At 41.4% G+C, this 16,991-nt stretch overlaps 1 protein-coding gene across 1 annotated transcript; it reads left to right on the forward strand.

Annotated features, from left to right (window-relative positions):
* The first annotated feature begins 15,298 nt into the window (after positions 1-15,298).
* Positions 15,299-16,285, forward strand: LOC149319130 (2-oxoglutarate receptor 1-like). Its single transcript, XM_089507975.1, has one exon. It carries the CDS (start codon positions 15,299-15,301, stop codon positions 16,283-16,285), a length of 987 nt encoding a protein of 328 aa, XP_089364101.1.
* Positions 16,286-16,991: the final 706 nt, after the last annotated feature.

Raw genomic sequence — 16,991 nt, forward strand, 5'->3', positions numbered from 1 at the left:
ATTTTTAAGGTGGGGAAGGAAAGCAAGGAAGGGCATGATAAATGTGTATAAAGTCATCCATGAGGCTAAAGAAAATAGAAGAGGATAAACTTCTTTTCAGTGACATAATATGAGATTCTGGAGTTGTCAACTGAACTTGAGTGGTGGAAGAGTGAGAACAGATAAAGGAGGTACTTCGTCATATAGTGCATAACTGAATTGGGGAACTCACAAGCAGTAGTGATGATGGACAACTTGGATGGCTTTAAAAGGGTGTTAGAAAAATTAAGGGTGGATAAGCCTATCTTCACCTAATAGTCATGATGGTAATGCATTACTTCCAGCATCAGATGCAATATGCTTTTGAGTACCATTTGCTGGGGAAGATGAGCATAAGGGTGCTCTTGTACTCAGATCCTGCTTCTGGGTTTCCCATAGGTATGTACTTGGCTGCTTTGGGAAGCAGGATGCTGGACCACACTTTATTTGAGCTAGAAAAATGCTTACATTCATCACAAGAACAACAGCAACAAAAACTAGCACTTGGGAAGTTTCTTTTAAGAAGAATGAATAAAAAGACATGCTGAAATCCTTTGTAACTGAACAGTTTCAGTAACATGAGACTTTGAATAAAGATTTTAACAGTTTTGACTCTCTGAGAATGGCACTGTGGGAATGCTAAGCAGGCACACCCACATCCTACTTTGTAATGCACTTACAGAGCCTCTAAAGGTGACCTGAAAGGCATTTATCTCTTCCAATCTCATTCTGAAGGCCCATGTTTCCACAACAGCTGTTATCTCTAATACCAAAAACAGTCCCCAGGGAATGGTATCTCTGCAGGATGGATAATATCAGCATTCTTAGATTTATAGAGCATTCTTAGATTTATAGAGAGGAGAAAAGAAAGTCCTGGTTTCAGGTTTTAGCGAGCAAGAGGAAAAACTCTTGCATATTTACAGTTTTGAAGCCCACACAACACGACACAAACAGATTTTGAAGTTGCTAATTCTATAATAATAAACACCAGAAAGCCAATGGAAGGATTCCAGCCACTGTCCTCTAGCTGTGGAGAAAGAGGAAGGATACTGATATGGCTAGTGGTTTCCACATCAGGATCAGCACCATGGACAGCTCCTTCAAGTTTTGACTGAAACCTGGAGCAGATTCACTGGCGGGTTACAAACCACCATAAAGTATGTATTCACTACATATTAGAGTTAGGAAGGGGCAGTGCTTCCGCACCCCTCTACCCCTAGTACGTAGTGAATACGTACAATATGGCGGCGGCCGTTCCACACGGCCGCCGCCATATTGATGTAGCGGACGCTGTGCGTCCGCACATTGCACAACACTTATGACGTCGCGAGTGCGCCATTGGCGCCTCGTGGCGTCATAACTGCGCTGCAGGAAGAAGCTCCATTTTGGAGCTTCTTTTTTGCTCCACGCGGGAGTCGCGCGGTTTGGCTGCTGCAGCTCCCTCGCAGAGCAAAAAGCAGCGCCAGCAGACCACTGCAAAGCGGCGGTCTGTAATGCACCACTGTTTACTGAGGTGGAAGTAACCAGCCGCTGCTTCATAGATGTCCATAGGATGGAGATGGTTCTCATTTCCCGAAGTGAAATTTGAGGCATTTGAATTGGAGACATGAAATACTTTCTCATCTTCCAAGGCACCATTACGTAAAGTGAAGCAGCCAATGCTGGAGGTGCTGGAGGAGAGAGCTGTGTGCCATGAGGCCTGCTCTGCACCCCCTAGACAAGCTTGGTGCCCTTAGGTGCATCAGTCTTGAAGTGAAGATTCATCTGGTGGTAAAATCAAGTTTGGATTTGCCACCCTTGCCACTAAGATTTGGATTTCCTGCATGGCAGGGGGTTGGACTGGATGGCCCTTGCGGTCTCTTCCAACTCTATTATTCTATGATTCTATGAAGGGCCCTTCCACATCACACAAATATAGCACTATGGTTCCAATTTAACCACCTCAGTTCCATCCTATGGAATCCTGGGATTTGCAGTTAAGCAAGGGGCACTTAGCAACTGCAGCCAAAGAGGTCCAGTGCCTCACTGGAACCATAGTGCAATAACTGTGTAGTGTGGAAGGGCCTGAGGAGTGCTCTTGCCAGCCCTGAAGTCCTTGACACTTTGTACTTGCATCTTTCCTATTAATGGTAAGCAGAAATGTATCTCTTTATATAGATATTTTTTAAAATGTAAACAAATTTGAAAGTCCACAATAGTAGTGGAATATGAATGCATGGGAAACAAAGGTAGCTGGCTATAGAACCTGCTCTGAATCTCATGGGAAACAACAGTCCCATCTTAGTACCTTCATGCATCTGATGAAGTGGTCAGGAGTCAGTTGCTTTCTGAATGACAATGGGTGTATATGTCCCTCCATGTTGCCAATTAACTTATGGTGACCCCAAGGATTTCCTGGGGTTTTCTTAGGCAAGGCATACTCAGAGGTAACTTTGCCAGTTCTGGCATCCATAGTTTTTTGTGGGGGTTTCGGGCTATGCGGCCATGTTCTATAAGAGTTTATTCCTGATGTTTTGCCAGCATCTTCAGAGAATGCTAAGCTGGAAGAGAGTGGTTATTCCAGCTCAGACATCAAAAGGGCTGCCAGACCCCCAAAACCCAAGAGGCGTGAAGACAAGCAACCACTCAAAGGGAAGGTATTTCTACCATACATCAAAGGAGTCACAGACAGAATAGGCAAAGTGGTGAGGGAGCACAACCTTCAAATGGTTTACAAACCGACGAAGAAAATCCAGCAAATGCTTCGCTCAGCCAAGGACCAGAGACACCCTCTCACAGCCTCAGGAGTTTACTGCATACCATGCAGCTGCAGACAAGTCTACATAAGGACCACCAAACGCAGTGTGCAAACAAGAATCAAGGAGCATGAGAGACACTGCAGACTGGGTCAGCCAGAAAAATCAGCAGTAGCAGAACATGCCACAAACCATCCTGGGCATAAATAAAATACTATTTGAAAACACTGAAGTTCTGGACCATACCAACCACTACCATGTCAGGATGCACAGGGAAGCCATTGAGATCCACAAACACCTGGATAATTTCAACAGAAAAGAGGAAACCCTTAAAGTGAACAAACTTTGGCTACCAGTCCTGAGGAATAGCAAAATAAGGACTCAGGAAATGCAAATGGGAAACCATGCTTTATTTCTATTAACCAGGAGATGGCAGCAGAGAATCACCACAGGGAGCAGGTCAAAACAACCGAAAGCACAATTTCCTATAGCAACTTTCTGCCATTGTGAAGTGATAAATCATGCTGTCTTTCTGTAGTTTATATCAGTGAAACCCATACTACATTTACACTCTAAACTTGCTCAGCCTTGGTTAGAATGTATCTGGAAACAACAGTTTCTTAGTACATGCATCAGTAACCCTTGCGTTCCCGTACTCCCTTCTTCTTTCACACGCCAGAGATCAAAACCCAACCACTTTCAGTTTTCATCTAAACATATTTCTCCATGTTTTTTGGTTTTGGAATATAGTGTTTTGTTGTTTGTTTTTTTGTTTTTTGGATTTTGGAATAAAGTGATAAACTACTTCTGAGTAGAATTATTTGGTTTAGAAAAGGAGGGGGGCAATGTAATGGATAGATTCAGAGGAATTACAATATTCTGTGAAGTATGAATGATTAATGATTACAAAGCAGATGTTTCCATGATCTTTTACTTTACAAAATGGAGAAGGGGCTGCTCGAATCAGCATTGGTATTACATCTAGAGACATTGTTAGAAATGAAAAAAATTGTTGCTGTTAATTATTGTCAAACACACAACAGTAACACTTCGTCTTAGGACAACCCTATGAATGAGGGATTGCCAAAAGACCCCATTATTAACAGCACTGCTCAGGTCTTGCTAACTGTAACTTCCTTGATAGAAGTGCACCCCCCAGCCTTTTAATACAATAATGCTTATTTGAACAATACTACATCATGATGTGGAATCACATACCCTCTAGGATTTCATGGAAGAAAATTGGGACGCATATGGCCAAGAAAACATCAGAGTGTGCTCATGATCACAAAGGATATTAATGAGGATGAACACACAAGCTAGGAGAAGATGCAGCAGTTTGCTTTTACTTGATCTTACTAGAAAAAGAAGACTCTGCCTCCTTCTCTCCCCTCTCCTGCAGAGTTAATTGAGTGGAAACTACCTTTGCACTTTGAACTTGATTAGCAATAACTGAAGTAAGCTGAAGACAAAAGGGGGAAAGTGGAAGGAGGCAAGAGGAACTGGGGCAGTTTAGAAGGTGCTGAAAATGTGTGATGACAAAGGATTAATCAGGACTGTCCCTGCCAAACTGGGACAGTTGGAAGGAATGCCATCATTCCCATTCTGTTGGGAATGAGGCACCAGAGTGGCCAGTGGATCTCCAGTTATATTGTTTTTACCATAGAGTGTACTTAGAGGGGAGGGTCTAAATAAGAGTATTGCCCTACAAATAAGAATTCTGCTCTACCAATGCAAATATCCTTTAGTTTCCATTGCATAGAGTGGGACTTTGAAAGCAATTGATACATAGAATATCTACTGTGTTCTTTGCTAGTGCAATGCTAAAACACTGGGAACTGAAGAAAAATATCATTTTTAAAATGTATATTATTATTATTATTATTATTATTATTATTATTATTATTTCTTATTTAAGAAGCAATGCTCTCATTTCGTCCATCCGCCCCATACACCCCTGTTTTACCACCATTCCTATTGCAGATGTATGGAAACTCTGTAGAGTAATGGTCCAACACTGGTAGAGTTCTCATACAACTTAGAGCAGCTGTGGGAGGAGTCACAATAACATCACAAGCAGATTTACTACCACCATCTAGCAGCAGATCCACTATTTGTTCCTGTGAGAAACACCACCATCTAACTTTGCAGTTCCACCAGTGTTTCAAACAGTGACACATTTGTTACTTCTTAAATAAAAGAATGCGAACCCCTTTGCCTACCTGTCTAACATGGTAACCATCATGCTCTGGGGAAAAAAATCCCTAGATTTCTCTATCCTCTACCCTTCCATTTTATGGGAGACTAATGGCTTTCAGAAAATTGGGCAGGGAGTGGGAAACATTTGAAATTATCTCTCTGAAAATAAGCCAAAATTTGATATGTGAAGCCTGGTACATACCTCTCTCTTAAGTCCGGGCTGGCGGCGGCCTGATTCCCTTCAGAGGGATGCCACAACAGCCAAACCATGTGGCGTCCCTCCAGAGAACCCGGAAAAAAAGGGTTATTTTTACGGCACACAGTGGCGTCATGAATGCGCCAATGGCGCACTTGTGATGTAAGCAAAACGCAGCAACGTATATATGCTGCACATCACTTGCATCAAGATGGCAACACCCGTGTGGATGGGATGCTGCCATTAGGCCGTCGCCATGCTGTGCTAGGGTTAGGGACCATGCAGTTGGTGTGTGGTCCCTAACCCTAGTATTGCTGGCGGCACAGTGCTTTGGGACCGTTTGTCCCACACCATAGTTTATTCTTAGAAAGAGCAAGAGATGTAACAAACTAGGATGTCAAACCATGGTTTGATAATGGACACATTGGGAGTCACTTCAGATTCACTTCCTGTTATTTTTAAAAAGACCTCCCCCTAAAATAGTTCAGGAGGCGAAAATAAACACATTTCCCAATATGGTGAAATTCCAACCAATTGCCCCTAGAGGGTTTTTTGGTGCATTTCAGGACATTTTTTTAAGTGTTTAAAAAATTGAGCCCTAGAGGACAAACCTTGCCTACCCTTGATCTAGACCAGTATGCAGAGAGATGTAGCATCTTTGAGACTAGATGAAAGAAAGAAGTTGGCAGCATGAGCTTTCGTAGACTTAAGTCTACTTTCTTGGATGCACTTAATGGACTGGAAACCAGGGACAGACATATATATGCCACTGGTATGTGAGAATGTCAATACAAATTCAAAATCCTTTCTGTATGGAAATGAAGTAGCAAGTCCTGTTTTAACAATGGTTGTTAGTGAACAAAGGCATTGGGAACTGGCCAATGTGTATAGAAATGAAGAGGAAACTAGCTTGGCTTTGGAAACAAGCCTGCAGGTGAAGGGAACAGATGAGTGTAAGACGCTGCCCTGAGGATAGGGTCAGATAGTGTTGAAATATGTGTAGTGAGTTAGGAAGCCACTATCCCTGTTCAAACCGTTGCTGAGGGACTGTAGCTTATGGATGAATTCCAATTCTGCTGTTTCTCTTTCCAATCTACCTTTTGTAATTCTTTTGTTCAAGAACCACTGTTCTGAGGTCTGAAAAGGAATGCCCAGGAAGATTGAATTGTTCTGCCACCAGTTTTTGTGTATTCCCATTCCTAATGTTTGATTTATGGCCATTTATCCTCTGGCGCAGGTACCGGCCCGTTTGCCTGATACAGAGTGCTGAAAGGCATTGATGACATAGTATGGCATAAATCACATTGGAGGATGAGCACGTGAAGGTCCCCTTAATATTGTGGGTGATGCCATTAGGTGTTCTGGTGACATTTCCTGGATGAGCATGCGGGCAGAGTTAGCATCTTGGTTAGTGGCAAGGCTTAGTATCTGTGTTCCCATCTGTGTCACATGTCTTTCTGTGGGTGAGAACCTGTTTGAGGTTTGGTGGCTGTCTGTAGGTGAGTAAAAGTCTGCCATCAAAAGTCCTTGAAAAAGTGGCATTAATTTCTAGAATGGGTTGTAATTCATTGTAGTTTATATATGTCTGTCCCTGGTTTCTACTCCACTATATGCATCTGAGGAAGTAGACTGAAGTCTACAAAAGCTCATACTGTTATTCCAGTTAGTCTCAAAGATGCTACAAGATCTCTCAACATACTGATTCTACAGACTAACATGGCTATATCTTTGAATTCTGATCTAGTCCATTGAGAGTTAGATTGACCAATAATTTGACCCAGTATAGGTCTTGTTTCCTACAATAGCTTGGAGCCGGAGTAACTGGTTTTACATACTGTATACCTTATTGTGTTTATTGGTTTTTATTGTTATTTCTGGTTGCTTTAACAGAGGACTCCTGCTGCTAGGTGGACAAGCATCATACCTACCTACACAGTGACTGAAAAGCTTCCTCTGAAATGGTGTTCACTCCTTTACTCTGTTTAAGGCTCCTCTCTCATTAGTACAGTGAAGCACGTTCCTTACTGCAGAAAAATGCAAAGCACCAATGGCCTGGCCAGCTTGCAAGCTGAACATATATCACTGCAGAATACTTCAGGGAAAGGGTAGGTGTAGCTTCTATCTATATTATGTTCATGTGTCCACGTTAGTGCGAGGAAACAGTGTGATACAAGGGACCACAAGTATGTTGGGCAAACTTGATAATAAGATTTAGCATCAACTTGCATGTAGCCGTGCTTCATCTTTAAAAGCCAGCAGCTGAAACCTCTCTGTAGGCTCACACCTTCGCTTCTGAAAATATTTTTCTCCCTATAATCTCCTGCATGCATTAGATATGGTTAGACAGTGGTGAGAATAAATAAAGTAAATTTTACAGAGGTGTGCCATGTAGAATTAATTCTCTGCAGTAGGTGTTGTTTGAATGAAGAAGAAGAAAATCTGCTTTCCATCATCTCAATAGATCTTTATCCAGCTTATGATTTATCTAGTAGTTAGTTTTTCTTTTTAATGCAATTGGAATGGGGTGGGGAGAATCATGCACATCTAAAACTGAATAAGGGAGGGGAAGGGGGGGAAAGCAGCAACTTTAAGACTGGCTGCTTTTAAAAAAAATTCTCATGAGCTTTTATGGATATAAACCCACTTCTTCAGATGCAGTGCAGAGTGATATTAAAGCCTCAAGTTATAAAGCATATTTATACAGCCGTGGGAGTGGGATAGAATGTAATTGGATCCAGAAAGATGCAAATCTTGACCTAAAGTTTAAAAGGGCTGAGAAAAGTGATAAAGGTCTTTCATACCTTCAAAGTGGTCAGCTAGTGTTGATTTGTGAAAGCAATAAAACTGCTTACCAAAAGTCAGTTTCCCTGGGCTTAGCGCTCTTTCTGAGAAGATTCCTTTTGTTATATTTGCAATTACAAGGACTCTTATATTAATATATTTAGTGCACCATGAAGCCATTGTCTTTGTCCGTAGCTCTCCTAATGTATGGGTATTTGTGAATATAATTTAGTTCCTCTGTTTTTCTCTCAGGCCTTCCTTTATAATTTCTTTGTTCAAGGACTGCGACCTGTAAACCCTTCCCATTTTGGTTTCACATTTTCCAGCAGGGTTAAATGTGAACAGATTCATTCCACCTCATTCCTATTTCCTGACCACCAGCTGGGTATCCAAATCTGCATAGCAAATGAGGGGTGTCACTAACAAGATAGATAACTAAAACATACTGAAAATGGTGCTGTGAACTAATTATTTTCTAATATTTAGGACAGACTTTTAAAATGGACTGTGGTGACCAGATATATAAAGAGAGACACTAGGCTTCTGTTGTAGTTTTATTAGATGTGCTAAACTGGGGTGGGCAACTGTGGTCAGTCTGGCTTTATGTCCCAGGACCCACTGGGGACTGCATGGACTATGAAAAAATAAAACAGAAAAGCCAAAGAGGCCAGAAGTCCACTTCTTCTTCTTAAAAATTGGCATTTGTTAATGTTAAACAGTAGGTCTTGCAACCCATTTAAAAGGCACAATGTTGTAGCAACATATGGAGGGCTGCAAGTTCTCCATCCCTGGTTCCAAGTAAGAAACATTTGTGTGTACATCACCTCTTACCACAGAAGTCTATGCATGATTACAAATGTCATTATTCAAAGAAAGCTTGCCTACTATACACCACTATACAGTGTACCCTTTCCTTATGTGGGGGATCCGTTCTGGACCCCCCACGTAAGGGAACAAATGCACGCGCCTTATTACTTCTTCCAGGTGCGCCAAGGCTTCTTCCAGTGCAGGCTTCCAGCATATGCTGGAAGCTGCATCTGAAGCACTCAAGTATAACACGAGCACACTGTACACCATTCTGCTCTTGTAGGAAACAATGAGTGACCTTATACTGAATCAAACCATTGTTCTATCTAGTTCACTATAAGACCTCAGTAACCATACTGATAGATCCTGGGACCTGCAGTCCACTCAGTGACCAACTGATGGATCCTAGGACTTGCAGTGCTAGTTATCATGTTATCAAGGCTGTGCTAGTTATCATGGTGGGGTTTCAGATGGAGATCTTTCCCAATTCTGCTCAGAGATACTGGTGACTGAATGTGGAATCTTCTCATAGAATCACAGAATCATAAAGCTGGAAAAGGTCTCATGGGTAATCTAATCCAACCTGTGCTCCATGCAGGATCTCCATGAAAAACCCATAGAATAACTGACTGTTCCACAAGCACTTGTAGATTGGGGGGGAGGGGGTTGGTTGGTCCCACTCCCCATTTTTCTAATACAGTTGAAATCAAGATTGGAAAGACAGCTTGAAAAACTGTGGGGACACTTAGAATTAACTTCCATTGAATTCTGTTTGGCTTACTTCTGATGAAATACGCATAGGATCAGACCACTTGCACATGATCAAGCTACAAAAACCATAGGAATATAGATTCAAGACAATGAGGATTACCAAAAAAGATGTGGGGAAGGGAATTGCAAACTTTTCCAGCTGGCTTTTATAGTTGTGATTTTAACCTCAGACTAATATGTAAAAATGAATACACGAAACTTCTCATACATGAAAATAAACTTAGCCCCTGATCAAGATGCTATGCTGATAATCAAATATTTTAGATGTATGCTTTAATTATCATATATGCTTTGACCATAAATTACAAGTGACTTAAATCAAGCAATCATCTGCAACATCAGTTCTATGATCATTAATGCTGAAGTCTTATCTGTTCTTACTTGGAAGATGTTTCCAGTGTGATCAAAGAGATCTGCTTCCTAATAAACATGGGCTAGACTTCCTGCTGCTCCTTAATAGCCAAGACACTTTTCATCCAGCCTGGGATATGCAGGGAGAGTATTTAATTCTTTTCTCTGCAGCTGCCATCCAAATGAACCATCTCCTTCACTCCTGAGGCTAACAGCAGCTGTGGGTGAGTGGAAACTCGTGTGCTTGTGTGTCTGTACCTTCATGTTGCCTGTTGACTTATGGCAGCCCCATGAGGTTTTCTTAGACAGGGAATATTCAGAGGTGGTTTTGCCAGATTCTGCCTCTGAAATATAGCCTACAGTACCTGGTATTCAGTGTCAGGGGCTATACAGATGGGCAGCATGCAGCCACCCCTTTTTGCCCCCGGAGCAGTGCCGCAGTAACCATACACAGCAGCACTGATCTGCTCCCCGGAGGGAGCAAAAAGAAGCTGCCCCAAGCAGCTCCCTGGAAAAGGCATCATAAGCGCCATGGCGCAGAGTTATGACGCCCCTTCTGCGTTGCGCCATTTAGGTACTGCGCCATTTGGGCACTGCACCACAGTGGCATCATCGTGGCACGCACCATGTAAAGGGCACATGCCAAAATGGCACCATGGGGGTGGGGTCATAGCATTGAGTGTGGGGACACTGCGCCATGACTCTGCCCACAGGCCAGCCTTTCGGGCTGGTCTGTACAGGCCCTCAGTCTCCTATCCAAGTACTAACCAGAGCTAACCCTGCTCAGCTTCCAAGAACAGATGGGAGCCAGTGCTTTTCTGGTATTTAGGGTGGCAACCCATAATAGTAGAGCAAAGTTTTAAAACCTCTCCCTCTGATCCAGGGGAAAATACACACATTTAGTTGGGAATCCCATCTAGTTTGGCCCTGATATCCACAAAAACCTGTGCCACATTAAACCTGAGTTTCTCAGATACCAGTTGTTTTTGTGACAAAAGGAAGTCACGGGGAAGTTGTTATGACAATGACAGTTTATCTTGACATTTCACTGAAGTTTTTCTTTCCTTAGATGTTCATACTTGAGGACATTATGCTCCTGTTCAGGGATGACTGGTTTTAATAAGATGTTCCTAGAGTACTGGATCTCTACAAAAGGTAACTAATTTGGCAATTAAGCAACCAGCAGTTGGAGGACCTCCTTTCATAATGGCAGAGGTGATGGCTGTTTACTTGCCTGATTAAGCTATCGGCTACAGTGCAGAGGGCATTTGGGCAAGAGCTAACATTAATTGGAGGCTAACGAGGATGATAGTGGCTTTTTGGAATTTTGAATGAACTATAATAGATATTTATGTTAATCCTAACAGCATGTCCTGTATCTTTCATGTTAAGGGAGATATTCCTGACCCTGATCTTTCATTTAAAGCGAAATTTAAAATTATAATAATTGCCATTTTGTTTCCCTCTGAGACATGTGATTTCACTTTCTCCATAACAAGAGGAAATGCATAACTAAGTAGCCAGCATCAGTGGTGGATTTAAGCACAAAATTAGTAACTTACAGTTCAGTGTGTCTCAAATTATGACACTCAACAACAAGAAGCAAACAAGAACAATAAGTAATACTGCTACTGCTGCTACATCCCCCCCCCCACAACATCCAATTTCTTGGCTTTTTTCTTATCTTCCCCCTTTTGTTCAACAACCCCAGTTTTTTCTTTTGCTCAAGACGTAGGGTACATCCACACTACACAGTTAGAAAACTATATACATATTAACATTAATTAACAAGAAACATTCAGGAGCTGAAAATTATTCATAAAATAGTTGCTCATGGCAATGCAAGATTGCTGCTTGCTGTTTCTGTTCGTGTTCCTGCTTTGGAGAGAGAACAAGACAGGGTTTGGAAAAGTTAGTTTATACACTACACCTCCCAGAATCCCCCACTGACCATGCTGGTTGGGGACCCTGGGAGTGACAGTACAAAATGGTAACTCTTTTAAAATATGGAACAAGAGCCTGTGTAATCCAGTGCCCTTCTTCCTACAGGGACCAATGAAGCAGATGTCTCTGGGAAACCAGAAACAAGATAGAAAGGCATTATTCCTTTCTGAGGGTTCCTTCCAAGCAAATAGTATTCAGCAGTATGCCTTTGACCCTGAAGGTAGCAAAGAAGGAAGAAAACATGCAAAGGATGGGCAGGGCCAGGAGTTGGTATATAACCCTCACCTAGATACAAACAGTGCTTTTGTGAGCTCTCATTTTACTGGTCTCTTGAGCAGTATATGGTGATTATGGCTGGGAGCAAAGCCCTAGAGACACTGGGCTCCAAACCACTGCTTTCCTATCAATATTATTAGATTGCATGGATTATCCAACCTTTGTGGTTGATAATATCCTGCTCAAAAGCTTGGATGGACAAAGAACATTCATTATTAATATCCAGGTAACTAGTATATCTCTGCATTTCTAATGTCTGGTATTTATAATGTGTGAGTATGAGCAGTTTCAAGTGTTAATGAAACACATATCTGGCAAACGGGAGAATTCAGGGATCTGGGAGGGTATTGTTTCCTAGGAAGATAATGAATTTTGCTTTTCACACAACTCTTAATTTGTTTCAGACTAACTTGGAAATATTACCTTTTTATACAGAACAAATGTATGGTCTTATGGAACAATACATGTTTATTCTGATTTAGCCATTCTACTTCTCAATGCAACCTAAAAACAAGTATTATATATATATATATATATATATATATATAAATATCAACATCAGTTTTTGTCTGTATACTTTTAGAAGCATATCACAGTCTATTGTATTCTGAAATTGGTGGATAGTAGTAGTTGAGGAATGAAGTAAAAACTGATTTCAGAATCAAACTCACTTATCCATCACCTCTGCAGCATAATTGTAAGGATTTTCTCTGAAGGAAGCCCCGCTAATTTCAATGGGACTAACTCCATAGAAATTTTCCTTAAAATTGTAACCATAATGTTTGAGAGCAGCTGGCCACATTGCTGTCTCAAAGTTGCTGTAAAGTTTTGTCATCATGATCACAAAATCTTGTAGGAGCCTATTCCTGCTTAATATATGGGAAACTGAGAGAGAAGGACTATTTTTATACACTTTTGCTGTTCTTATTTTGTTGTGGTGTGCCTTCAAGTCTTTTCCAACTTATGGCAACCCTAAGGGGAACCTATAATGGGGTTTTCTTGGCAAGTTTCTTTGGGGTGTGTGTGTCATTGCCATCCTCTGAGGCTGAGAGAGTGTGACTAGCCCAAGGTCACCCAGTGGGTTTCCATGTCCAAGCGGGAATTCAAACCCTGGTTTCCAGAGATGTAGTCTAAGACTCAAACCACAATGCCATACTGTCCTATTTTAGGGATAGACAAATCTGTCAGTTTTGCTTTCTCCCACAATTGAATTTTGTACATTTTGTTAAATCTTGAATTTTGGTAAATTCTGAAATGAAATTCTCACCCTGTTTACTAAGGATGCTCTCTGCTTTCTGATGATAGTCTCCAGTTTTGTCTCCCCACTTGCAAAGATAAATATAAGTACTGAGTCCTAGGGGTGGTAGTGGGGGTGGTGAGCCAGACTGAGTCTATAGTACTGGAGGAAGCAGGCTTTACCCCTTCTGTCTTGCCATGGTCTTAGTCAGGACAGACTTTGTTTATGGTTGCTCTTTGCAAGGGAAGAATTTTTTCCTAGGTGACAACTGGATCTTCCCCCTGTGATTTAGGAGGCACGGGATGGAGGAGCAATTCTTGTCAGGCCCATGAAAGGCACAAAAGGATAAAGTCTCTCCTTCCACCATGCCTTTGGGCAAGTCAAATGCTCTCAGCTTCAGGGGAATGCAATGGCAAACTTCATCTGAACAAATCTTGCTAGAAAACCCCATGAAAAGGTTACTTCAAGAGAAGAAGGAACCCAACTTTCAGGACCCATTTAGCCAAGAATAGAAATCACTTGTCTCAGCTAAAGTAGACCCAGGGTGCTTCTACACTCTAGGATTAATGGCGTTTGACATCACTTTAAGTGCAGTAGCACTATCCTATGGAATCCTGAGATTTGTAGTTCCTCAAGGTCTTTAGCCTTCTCTTCCAGAGAGTGCTGATGCCAAACAAGCATCAGAAAACCACAAATCCCAGGTTTCTGTAGGATGGAGCCATGGCCATTAAAGTGGGTTCCAACCACATTGTTTCTACAGTGTAGATGTACCCAACATGATGCATTTCTAGAGTAGGTGCAATCAATGGAACTCACATATGATTTAGCAAATTCCCATTGATTCAGTGGGTCTACTATAGTTCACACTATGCCTTGATTTAGCACTAGATCTGGATACATCTGCCCACACATTGCATTCAATGTGTATGTGAAAACAGGGCTCACTGGCTTCTTCTCTTGTTGTAAGCTGCCCTGAGAGTATGTCTGAGAAGCAAGGTAAACATTTCTAGAACAATAAATCAAAAAGCACATGAAGATTTTCTCATTGCTTTCTCCAGGCAAGGAAAAGCTTCAATTACCTATTCTGTAATCTATACTCCTGTTAAAAGTGGAAGGATAGTTGTTGTTTTTTAAGTGGCAATGCTGAGTCTGTCTGAACTGAAATTTGAATGGAAATCTGTCAGGCCAAAGCCCAGATAGAATAACCAGGTGCAAATAAGGAAAGGATTCTTGAGGACATTTCAGTAGGTGCATATTCTCTATCCTACAAGATTAACAGAATATTCGGGAGTTCTTTTACACAGTAGGTTTTTTTTAATTACAACATTGCCAGAGAAGGCTAAAGCCCTTGTAAAACTACATATCTCAGGATTCCATAGGATGGAGCTATAGCAAAAAGTGGTATCAAACTGCATTATTTCTACAGTGTAGGTGTACCTAAGTCTGACAAATGAGGAACACATATACGTGCACACAGTTTCAAGGCACCACCACTCTTGCCCTGGTCCTGAAGACCAGAGAACAGGGGATGGGCTCAGAGATCTGGACTGGGAACCCTGAGAGAAGTTGCCTCTAAATGACAAAAAAGTTTATTTTGTACCTAACCTTTTTAATTTGTAACATCTTTCTCCCCATCATCCACAACTTCTATAAGCCCTAAAATATACTGAGGAGCACACTTTTCTTTCTTCTTATGACATCTGACTAGGTTCAGCACAGAGCTTGTTTTCAAAAACCTTCTCTCTTTTTTTGCAGTATATTCCTGTGGGATTCTGGAAGTTGTAGTCCCAAAAATCAACTTTTCCAAGCTCTGGATGAACATCAGAATATCAGATTGCAGTCTGCTAATTGAGGGAGGCAAAGGCAAATTCCCTCCGAACAAATCTTGCCAAGAAAACCCTATGATAAGGTAGTCATCAATCAGAAATGTACAGTTTAACCACTTCTTTTCCTTTTCCTTTGAATCCTCCTAAGGATTTAAATATGACACCTGTGCATACTGACTCCAGAGACACGGCCAACTTCTCTTTGCAAAATCTTACGATTGCTTTTGGAAACTGCACTGAGGAAGGTGGCTCTTTCCAGAATGTCTATTTGTCCTTAATTTATACCGTTCTCTTCCTGGTGTGCTTTCCAGGGAACATTTTTGTGATTTCTGTATATGTCTTCAAAATGAAACCTTGGAAAAGCAGCACTATTATTATGTTAAACCTGGCCATTACTGACCTGCTGTACGTCTCTTGCCTTCCCTTCTTGATCCATTATGCCATCAATGGAGAAAACTGGATCTTTGGAAACTTCATGTGCAAGTTCATCCGATTCAACTTCTACTTCAACACGTACAGCAGCATCCTCTTCCTCACCTGCTTTAGCCTCTTCCGTTTTGTTGTCATCATCTATCCCATGAGTTGCTTTTCCATTCAGAAGCGGAGGTGGGCCATTGTGGCCTGCATTGCGGTCTGGGTCCTTTCACTATTGGCTGTCAGCCCAATGATCTACCTGATCACAACAAAACAAATCTCTAATCGACTGATTTGCACGGACCTGACAAATTCTGATCCCCTGAACTCTGCAAGGTGGTTTAATTGGATCCTAACCATATTTGGCTTCTTCTTGCCTTTAGTAGCTGTGACTCTTTGCTACGCTGTGATTATCTACACATTGGCCCAAGGGCCCAGCACAGGCACCACTCACAAGCAAAAAGCCCGTATGCTAGCCATTGTCCTTCTGGCTGTCTTTTATGTGTGTTTCTTGCCTTTTCACATATTTCGAGGACTTCGTATTGAGTTAAAGCTACACCCTGTAGACTGCAGCACAATGAAGCAGGTCCGAGACATGTTTACTGTGACCAGATCCTTAGCTTCATTAAATACCTTTGGCAATTTAATCCTTTATGTTTTGCTTGGAGATAATTTCCAGCAGGCTTTTCTTTCAATCTGTAAAATGTTCATAAAATCACATAAAAAATAGATCTGGAATAAAATGATGTTGCTTTTCGAAGAAGGGGTACAGTTGTAGTTTCCCTAAACATGTGTAATTTCAGCTGAAGAACGGGATCTGTCATATGCATATATCTGTAATTTTCAGGTGTTTCGAGAAATAATTTTTAAACCCTTTTTATTGTTGTTTCTCAGGATGTCAGATATGTTGCATTTCATTGGGTTCTTGATATTCATGAAATGGGCCTAGTCTCCTGATGTAGTTTTATAAACCAAGTTGCTTAGATATTAAGTCTTTGTGGAATGAATGCCATTTTTGCCAATAAACACTTGACACATGGATTCATTGAAAAACATACCAAGCTGCAGATATATGGGTCCTTTCCTCACATTTACCATCTTATCTATTTTTTTTGGCTGCACCTGATAACATAAATGGATGTGACCTGATAATCAAAAACTTCGGTGGGGGTATTTTGGGTATGTTGCATGGTGTGAGGCCACCAGGCTCTGACTTTGCTTCTGTGGCTTTCAAGTTCTCCTCACATTCAGATACCGATAGTGAGCAAGAGTCAGCTGCTGCTTTTTTGCCTTCTCTTTGCCACTGTTTTTGCTCCCTGGTAAGCAAACAATTTTAACAGCAAAAAGAAACAGCAGCAGCTACTCTTGCCTGCATTGTCATATGTCATATTTCTTCGTCTGCCAAACTTTCTTTTCTTCATCCCTGTCATGATTCA

Source organism: Sceloporus occidentalis, unplaced genomic scaffold (assembly GCF_023333645.1).
Source record: "Sceloporus occidentalis isolate IW3139 unplaced genomic scaffold, rSceOcc1.0.p SCAF_2, whole genome shotgun sequence".
NCBI classification, from domain to species: Eukaryota; Metazoa; Chordata; class Lepidosauria; order Squamata; family Phrynosomatidae; genus Sceloporus; species Sceloporus occidentalis.

Bases quoted from the DNA above. Each gene is read 5' to 3' on its own strand.
- LOC149319130 (XM_089507975.1), top strand. From the start codon at position 15,299: ATGACACCTGTGCATACTGACTCCAGAGACACGGCCAACTTCTCTTTG.